This window comes from Rhineura floridana, chromosome 11 (genome assembly GCF_030035675.1).
Source record: "Rhineura floridana isolate rRhiFlo1 chromosome 11, rRhiFlo1.hap2, whole genome shotgun sequence".
Classification (NCBI taxonomy): Eukaryota; Metazoa; Chordata; class Lepidosauria; order Squamata; family Rhineuridae; genus Rhineura; species Rhineura floridana.
This window is the reverse complement of record NC_084490.1, coordinates 29,299,225-29,308,887: the sequence shown is the minus strand read 5'-3', so window position 1 is coordinate 29,308,887 and position 9,663 is coordinate 29,299,225. Positions and strand designations below refer to the sequence as shown.

Here is a 9,663-nt window from a genome sequence, read left to right as displayed (position 1 = left end):
GAATTTGTGCAGTGAACTGAATGATATGAGAACGTCGTCAGATGCCTTCAGCGTGAGAGTCTGCAACTGGCAGAAGGTTGGTCCTCCCTGAGTGTGAGATAAGGGCGGGAATAGATGTGCCCTGCATGAAAGACATTGAGTGGGTCTGACTGTTCCCAATTCTTTCAGAGGCCTCCTGGGATTACTGGTTTGGGTAGGTTTTGTTGGTGGGCTCTGTTGTGCCTATACCAGTTTTGGAGGAGTCTTAGTAAAGCGGAACAACGGTGATACCATCCCAATTTCAGTGATCATGATTAGAGGGAAATATAGCCATGGGGAGGTGGTGAGCTACCATAGTAGATGAGAGTAAGTGTATATATGCCTTGTTTCTTGCTCCTACTCATGGATGGGTTACTTGTTGCTCATCTGCTGTGCCCACTAACCTGTGGGGGCACCATTGTTTAAGTCAGATTGGTACACAATCGGTACACACTAATTCATAATTTGTTCATAAATAAAGGTGCTGATTTGGTTTGCATTACCGAGAGCTGGGTAGGTGAGCTGGGAGGAGTTGATCGGACCCAGCTATGCCCATCTGGATACTCAGTGCAACACCAGCACAGGCTGCCGGGATGGGGGGAAGTTGCTATGGTCTACAGAACTTCAATCTCTGTCACCAGGAAACCAGTCTGTCTAGACTGGGCAGAAATTAAATGGAAATTTAAAACAAGAGTAGGGATGTTGAATAATCAACAGGAGAACACACTGACTGACCGAGATGAAATAAAAGGAAGATGGAAGCAATACACTGAAGAACTCTACAAAAGAGATGCCAGGATGACAGATTCATTCGCGGAGGAACCATATGATGAAGAACCAGGCATTTTAGAATGTGAGGTGAAAGCTGATCTTAAAATACTTGGAAAAAACAAATCACCAGGAACAGATGGCATACCAATAGAGTTGCTACAAGCTACTGAGTCTGAATCTGTCCAGGGTTTGACAAAAAAAATGACATGAAATATGGACAACTAAGCAGTGGCCCACAGACTGGAAGCATTTAATATATATCCCAATTCCAAAGAAAGGGGATCCCAGGGAATGCAGTAATTATTAAACTATTGTCTTAATATCCCATGCAAGTAAAGTAATGCTCAAGATTCTACAACAAAGGCTCTTCCCATATATGAAGCGAGAAACGCCAGATGTCCAAGCTGGATTTATAAAGGGAAGAGGCACCAGAGATCATATCGCAAACATACGGATAATAGATTGGAGCAAGGAATTTCAGAATAAAATCTCCCTGCGCTTTATAGATTACAGCAAAGCCTTTGACTGTGTAGATCATAAAAAACTGTGGGATGCTTTAAAAGAAATGGGGGTGCCACAACATCTGATTGTCCCAATGTGCAACCTATACTCTGGATAAGAGGCTACTGTAAGGACAGAATATGGAGAAACCAATTGCTTCCCAATCGGAACGGGTGTGAGATAGAGGTTTATTTTATCACTCTATTTGTTTAATTTATATGCAGAACATATCATACAAAAAGCTAGATTGGACCAAGATGAAGGAGGCGTGAAAATTGGAGGGAGAAACATCAATAATTTGGACTTCCCAGGAGGATCCCTACGCCTGTGCAGCCTCTGAGACGAGCTCTCGTCTTGAATGAAACTTTTCCAATTTAAATTCAGTCAGAAGGCTCTTTTCTGACTGGGAATAATTTCTTCCGGTTAAAGAAGAAACGTGAGATTTCCTACATAGCTTTGTTTTGATTGTTGGAGTCTGGAATTCGTCAGAATTGTCTGTCTTCCAGCAGCTCAGACACAGCGAGGATTTTTATGCTAGCTCAGCTGGATAAGTGACCCGTTCTTTTATACGGATTAACAGGCAAACATCCTCCTGTCTACATTCATCATTTTCTTATCTATACAGCTAAAGAGATTTGTCAAAGTAACAGCAATTGAGATAACCTAGGTGAGGTAAGACTTTCCTTTTTTTATTCACGGAACTAAGGGGGAAGAAAATATAAATAGTGTATCTTTTTTTTTATTGCAAAAAGCTGACATGGAAAATAGCATTCTAAAGATTAAACGGATGAGAGATTTCTGATTGAAAGAGATAAGACTGGGACTATTTTTCTTGATCTACTTTTTTTTTCTTTTTGACGAATCTGCTCATTCTCTCTGCTACTAGCTATTTCGACGCTGTGAACTAAAGCCGTTCTTACACTTCTGGGCAGATAAGAGATAAGGGCTGTCTAGCGTGTGACGTTAGTTTGCTGGAAAGATTAACTCCTTTGTAACTGGTTAAAGAAATAAGCTGCTCTCTGTTTGGGACATTGAAAATTGAAGGAGTTTTGTTCCTTTGGTTTTAAGAATGACAATTAAGAAGATCATGGATGTACAAGAAGGGACTTTATCTCTAGACATGTTTCAGAAAATAATGAATGGGATTAACTCAATAAAACAAGAACTGAGAAATAATAGACAAGCGTGGAGAATTGAATTTCACGAAATGGGACAGGAGCTGAAAGAAACTCAGGACTCTATGAGAAAGGAGAATAAAGATAGATCTGGAAAACAAAAAAAGGATGGAAGAGAAATTAAAGGCAAGGTTCAAACTATGGAGATTGGCTTAATTATGGACATGAAAAAAGATTTGGATTTTCTGGCTGTGATGGATCCTGGAGACAAATATTATAGTTTGGAATTCAGCGCCGTCCTTGAAGGAATTGAAGAGATTGGAGATAAAGATATTATCGGTTCAAGAAAATTCTTGGACTGGAAGGATTTGATGGAACTTGAAATGGAGAAAGTTAACAGAATTAATCCCTGTTTTGTGTCAATGGAAAAACCTTCAAGAGATGTACTAGTGTATCATGTGGAAAAGAGGAACAGAGATGCGGCTTTGCAACAACACTTCAGTGATACGTTTGGATTTGATGGTAAGAAAACATCTGTGATGGAGGAAATTCCTATCAGACTTTTATTATATGACTATGACAGCAAGATTTTTGGGTGCGTAAAGATGGAAGATGGAAGATGGACCCAATATGGATAATGACAGAAGAGCGATTTAAAATTACTGGACTTAGTAGATTTGATGAGTTGGATTAATTGGCATGTTTATTTAGAAAAAAAATTGATTGACATATATCTCAAGGATTGGAAACTTCTCTTTGACTTTTTGTGGAAGATTAAAATGATATGATGTTAATGAGATTTGAAACCAACTAAGATAACCGTTGGAGGAAGGTGATTTTATAATCTATTAAGAGATAGGTTTGTTATATATTATAGATTTATAGCTGAACTATGACAAATCGGAAGTCAATATTCTTTCTTTTATATATATATATATATATTTCTTTCTTTTTGTATTGTACTAGTTATTGATTTGTGTTGTTTTCTTTTGTATTGTTTTGTTTTTGAAAATTGGAATAAAAATTAATTGAAAAAAAAAAAGAAACATCAATAATTTAAGATATGCAGATGATATACTACTAGCACAAGAGGAAAGCACAAAAGCAGGACTACAGCAGAATGTCAAAAAGACTAAAGTAATGACAACAGAAGATTTATGTAACTTTAACATCGACAATGAGGACATTGAACTTGTCAAGGATTATCAATACTTTTGCACAGTCATTAACCAAAATGGAGAGAATAGTCAAGAAATCAGAAGAAGGCTAGGACTGGGGAGGACAGCTATGAGAGAACTAGAAAAGGTCCTCAAATGCAAAGATGTATCACTGAACACTAAAGTCAGGATCATTCAGACCATGGTATTCCTGATTTCTATGTATGGATGTGAAAGTTGGACAGTGAAAAAAGCAGATAAGCAAAACATCAACTCATTTGAAATGTGGTGTTAGAGGAGAGCTTGGCACATACCATGGACTGCAAGAAAGGCCAATAATTGGGTGTTTGAACAAATTAACCCAGAACTATCACTAGAAGCTAAAATGATGAAACTGAGGTTCTCATACTTTGGACACATAATGAGAAGACATGATTCACTAGAAAAGACAAAAATGCTGGGAAAAACAGAAGGGAGTAGAACAACAGGAAGGCCAAACAAGAGATGGATTGCTTCTATAAAGGAAGCCACAGATCTGAACTTACAAGATCTGAACAGGGTGGTTCATGACAGATGCCAGAGACCACCTTGACTGTGGGGTGTTGTTTAGGGGCTTCTGTTTGGGTAAAAGTTTAATTTCTGATGGTTGATTTTTTGTTTTGTTGTTATTGGGATTATGCTTCTATATTTTATTGTTGGATTTTATTAGGAATTATCAATTTATCGTATGTTTTTAAAGATTTTTTTTAACTTACTGACTATTCGAATATATTTCTTACAGTGAATTGTATAACTTTTTTTCTGTTCATGTTGTGAGCCACCTTGTGCATAAATTGTTATGGAAAGGTGGCATACAAATAAACAGTGATGATGGTGATATTTGATAAATTTGCTTATAATTATATTGTTGCACGCCTCTCCAATTTCCAAGCAATGAGATCTCAGGGGTCCCTGCGCTCATCCAGGGTTTGGTTTCCTTTGGGAAGAAGACCAGCGGAGACTGTGGTGTCTTTATGAAATATGGTTTATTTATTTACACACATTCCAACCTGAGCTTAGGATGGAAGGGTTCAAGGCATCAGCAGTCCAATATCCAGCTTTTCCAGCTTTATTACAGGAGGCATCCTATAGCCATGATGCAGACAGACAGCCTCTCTGCCTGCCTCCAGTTCCCAGGCATTCTCTAGACAATTCTAAAAACACTCAAAGCACAAACTTCTGCTAGCCACCAGGAAGGGGGGGGAGAGGCTCTCCTGAAGAGTTTCAATGACAAAAGGGTCTTTCTGGCCCATTCACCAGTTGCTGGGCAACTAATAGACCCATTTTCCTACCTGGCCAATCTATTAGCTTAACAAAAGAGAGACTCATCTGACCAGCAGAGCAAGTTCCTCATTCCAAGGCACAGGATTATAAATCAGAGGCTGGAAAGGGGACACACAGGGACCATCCATTCCAACCCCAAACTCATAACAATTTTCTACCTAAAATAGTGGCCCATATTTTAAAATCCTGATTAAAAAAGGAGATGCTGGAACTCATACATTGATAAAAATGTGTTGAGTGTCAGCACAAAATGCTTGCCATGGGCAGAAAAAAAATAGGTACTGGTACTGCTTATGGCTGGGTACTGTAAAAAAAAGCACTGACTACCATTAGTACCTTTTCCCATGTATTTGGAAACTTTGCATAAAGTTTGCAGAAAGTTAGGAAGACTTTGCATAATTACTTTAATGTGTCTAATAATTGATTTTCAAGTTCTTTTGAAAAGTTCTTATAATATTATGTAATATTCTTATAATATTTGGCTGGAAAGCCACCAGGATCAGGGGCTTTATTATTCTTCAGTAGCTGATTTGCTTAATTCAAAAGATGATCCATTTTTTTTTATCATTACCACCAAAGGATAGTTATCACATCAAGGATTGCACAATCTTCACAACATTAAACTACCCTTACAACAAGTAGTTGGCACCTGCCCTGGAACCAATATTTTCAGATAAGAATTTTTTGCTGGCGATATTGGGCCCAACTTTAAGATTATGGCAAGAGATCACTTGGGGAGGGGGGTATGATTAACAAAAGGATTGTTGTCAGGGACATATAAGATTTTGATGGACATTAGGAAAATGAGTATAATTTCTAGAGTGAGATAGGAGAGAGTTCTAGGAAAGCCCAGACCCATACCACAACAGAATAAGATTTGGTTTCAGATGGATAAATTATCATTATACTTGTCAATTAGAGAAGCTCAATATGTTATTGAGGTGGCACCTTACATGGGTGAGGTTAAATAAAATCAATGTGGTTGATCAGTTTTAATGTGGAAATAATACACAGGAAATGCTCATTTATTATATATGTGGTGGGAATGCCCAGTTGTCATGCCTTTTTGGAGGCAAATAATGCAATGCATATTAGATATTATTGCACATGTGATAAGATCAACTTCTATGATGCTATCTTTCAATGTGGTCAGATAAAACTTTATGACAAATTTGAGACTGCTAGTCAGTATTATGCGGGTTGGCACAACAATTATATGGGCAAGGATATGGAACTGTTTACAGGCCCCAAGAGAAAGGGAATGGTTGAAAAATGTATAGAATTGGCAGTAATGTATTAGTTGATGGAGTTGGTTAGATGAAGGGAGGGCACAGTGGGGAGAATGGATTTTGCTAAAAGATGGAATTATTTCATCATGTATTGGAATGCAAGATATAGAAATGTAAGATCAGAAATATATATATTGTATGTAATTGTATCGAGGTTACAATTTTCATTTGATATGTTTTGATATATCATGTTTCTAGGATGAAATTGTAAGACTGAAAATGAAAAGCCTTTAGCTTTGTCATTTTGTTTACTTGATACATAAATGTAATAGGTATAATATTAATACTTTTAAAAGGTGAGCTCAGTATTCAGGCCACAGTTATTCACTTTTACCTCACCTTTCTCTGTTCTGTAATCCATAACTTCAACATCAACTGACTTTCGCCAACTGAAGTTATTTCTCCCAACTGACAGTTAATTGCCCTTTCTTCATTGACTAGGATCTCCATATAAACAGAGCCTGTTATTTCCCAGAATTTACCTGATCCAGGCCTTTCTATATATAGTAAATATAATCACAACCCCCCTCCCAGCACCAGTTTCAGAATCTTGTCACTAAGCAGCTATTGTTAAACAGGCCGGTTACATAGTGACAGCACATAGCCTTGACCCTTGGTATTTAACATTTTAACAATTATTACAAAATATTTCACAAAGTTCAGAACATAAGCAGACACAGCATTTCTCCACATTATCCAAATATAAAAATAAGTTAGATTTTAGCAGAGGCACCTCAAGAATTTCCTATGAGATTTTGTAACCTGAACATGTGTACCTTGCAAAAACATTAGAGAATCAATTAAAATTTTAGAGTCACAGTTTATAATTATGTGTTCCTCTGAGCATTTCCCTAGAATTGAGATCAGGTCTCAATGTAATAATGTAACATTTTGGGAGAAAGATGCAAACAAGTACTCCAGTATTGGAAGGCAAGATGGCAAAAACCTCCACAGCCACAATGTATTTTCCCTTGGTACTCAGGTAACCTGGAATAAAGAACACCCAAACACTGCAAAATACTAGCATGCTGAAGGTGATGAACATGGCTTCATTGAAAGTGTCAGGTAATTTTCTGGCTAGGAAAGCAACAGTGAAGCTGATGATAGTGTTGAGTAATCATTTTCAACGAGCCTTTTCTCCTGACATGGCTCAGTCCCTTGCTCTCCTTAAACACCAGCAGTGCCAGCATTTAGAACCAAAGTAACCCTTGATTGACTTCTGATATAAGAGAATGGTTTATTTCCTGGTGACCTGACCCTTTTTGCATTCCAGTGGCTCTGCATAATAAAAGCCGGTTTAAGCTGGAAACCTCCCTCTTCCCCTTGAATCTTGTATCACATCCCCTTGAATCAAGTATCACATTCATGTTTATTGTCTCGCTTATAGTTGCAAATCATAGACATGTATAGAAATGTCATAGTTGCACCCTGGCCCATAAACCTTGACATATAAACCCTTTTGAAATGCAAGTCTAGCAAACCTGGCTGTCGCCAGTCCAGGGGCGCCTGGTTGCAGCTGAGGGGCACCTCCTCCGTATCTCTCTTTGTTTCTGTAATGGCTGAGTGCTTATCTCAAGGACATGCGAAACATGCAGACCCATAGTCTGAAGGATGTTCTGATGTTCCCACTTATGTTTCTTCTTTACACCCCTTCACCTCCTTTTGCATATCTTTAGGTTGTAGTGATAATTATATGTTTCTTTGTAGTAAATGACGCTGCACCCCAATACTGTAACCTTTGGGGTAAGGCTATATATTCTCTGACTTATCAATAAACGAGGTTCCAATCCTGAACAGCCACTGGGCTTGTAAGTATTGGTTACCCCTTTGCAAAGGAATTTGTGTTTGTGCTTACTTGACCTCTGATAGTGGGATTTGCACTCAACTCCGCACCCTTCCCGGGTGGATGTGAGCTGAGGAGACAGAGACGGCTCACGTGTTGGGTTTGGACCTAACAATAGCGAGAAAGCCAATGTAGCCCAATACACAGTAGAACATAGTGATGGAGCCTTCATTACATTCCAGTATGATGTGTCCAGTTTGTGAGTGCATGTCAGCATCTGGAAAGGGAGGAGAGGTTGACAGCCACACAGTACAAATGCCCACCTGAATGAGGGAACAAAAAAGAACAATGGCATTTGCTACTTTCTGCCCTAGAAATTTCCTCACCCTGTTGCCTGGCTTTGTGGCCAGGAAAGCTAGGATGACAATGATTGTTTTTGCCAACACACAAGAAATTGCAACAGAAAACACAATGCCGAAGGCTACTTGTCGGAGAAGGCAGGTAGCCTTCCCAGGTTTACCAATGAACAGAATGGCGGCTTAGATGGAGGGGCTTGTGTCTTGAGCTCCTACCGCTCATCATTTTAACATCATTTTTTAACATCTTTTGGACATTAATGTTCTGTGCCTGTGACTATATCTGTACAGGAGTGTGTGGAAGTTGCTTGGGATTGTATTTGGTGCTATTCATCTTGCCTTACCCCGAGAACTTGCCTTGAGAACAGTGGAGCAGTGACTGGATAGCGGACGCGGTGGGCTATTGAAGAGAAAGGAAAATCGAGGCCGGGGATGAGTAAGGCCTTCCTACCTTTGTCGGCTGGTGTGTGCTGCGCGGTGTGTTTTCCGCGGCTGCTGTTCGTTGCGGCTTGTGTGGTCCTTTTGGGCTGCTGCCGCTGTGTGCTGCGTGCCGTCTGTTGGGGTGGCCCGGATCGTCCCCATTGCTTGTTGTCGCTGTGTTTCGCTGTGGCCTTTGGTGTTGCCGCCGTGGCGTTTTCGTCCGTTGCCGTCGCTGTGTCCCTGCTGCTGCTTCCTTCGTTGCGGTTCCTGCGGCCTTGTTTTTTGCGACTGCCGGGCCCCGCTCTCCTTCTCTGTGGCCTGGCTTGCCTCGTTGCTTGTCGGGCGGCGGCTCCCTTTCGCGGCTGTTGCCGCGGCTGGCGTTTCCTGCAGTGGGTGTGGCCGTGTTTGGTGCCGCCGATGCCGGTGCTGCTGCCGCGTTTTTTCGCTGTGGCTTGGGATCTGCTGCTGCTTCAATTGGCATTCTGTCTGTCGCTGGTGTGCCTCTATTTTTATCGCTGCGGATTTTTGTCTCCATCATTGCGGGGTGCTTGGACTTGGCGGCTCGCGTCTCTCCAGCATCGTTGTCATCTGATCCTCATTTGAATTCCATCTCAATTTCCGAGGGTGGTGCTTGTGAAGAGAAGAGAAGAGATCTAGAACTGCTGTCCATGTGCAGAGTGCGGGATTATGTATGATGTGTGAATTTTAACTGGATGTGCGGGTGTCTATTTGAATGTATGCTGTATGTGAGTGTATATTTTATGTATTTGAGTTTTTTGTATATTTTTTCTTTTTCTTTTCCTTTTTCTTTTCCTTTTTTGTGTATCTTTAGTTGATAATGTGCCTGGGGAAGAGTTTGTTTCATCTAGCGGAGAGACATGAGGGGGCCCCAATTGCTGTAGTGACAGGCAGAGGGAGGTATGGCGTTAT

The 9,663-nt window shown here is 40.1% G+C and overlaps 1 protein-coding gene across 1 annotated transcript; it reads right to left on the bottom strand.

The window, feature by feature from the left end:
- Window positions 1–8,030: 8,030 nt before the first annotated feature.
- On the bottom strand, window positions 8,031–9,361 carry LOC133366603 (uncharacterized). The gene is made up of 2 exons (XM_061589876.1): window positions 8,765–9,361; window positions 8,031–8,280 (listed from the first exon to the last, which is right to left on the bottom strand). The coding sequence occupies exons 1-2, from the start codon at window positions 9,269–9,271 to the stop codon at window positions 8,107–8,109; spliced, it is 681 nt and encodes a 226-aa protein (XP_061445860.1). The 5' UTR covers window positions 9,272–9,361; the 3' UTR covers window positions 8,031–8,106.
- Between the last annotated feature and the right edge of the window lie 302 nt (window positions 9,362–9,663).

Excerpts from the sequence above, each read along its gene's own strand:
- LOC133366603 (XM_061589876.1), bottom strand. The coding sequence starts at position 9,271 with ATGATGGAGACAAAAATCCGCAGCGATAAAAATAGAGGCACACCAGCG. Across the intron at positions 8,281-8,764 it reads GCACACACCAGCCGACAAAG|GTGGGCATTTGTACTGTGTG; the intron begins GTAGGAAGGCCT and ends TCCCTCATTCAG.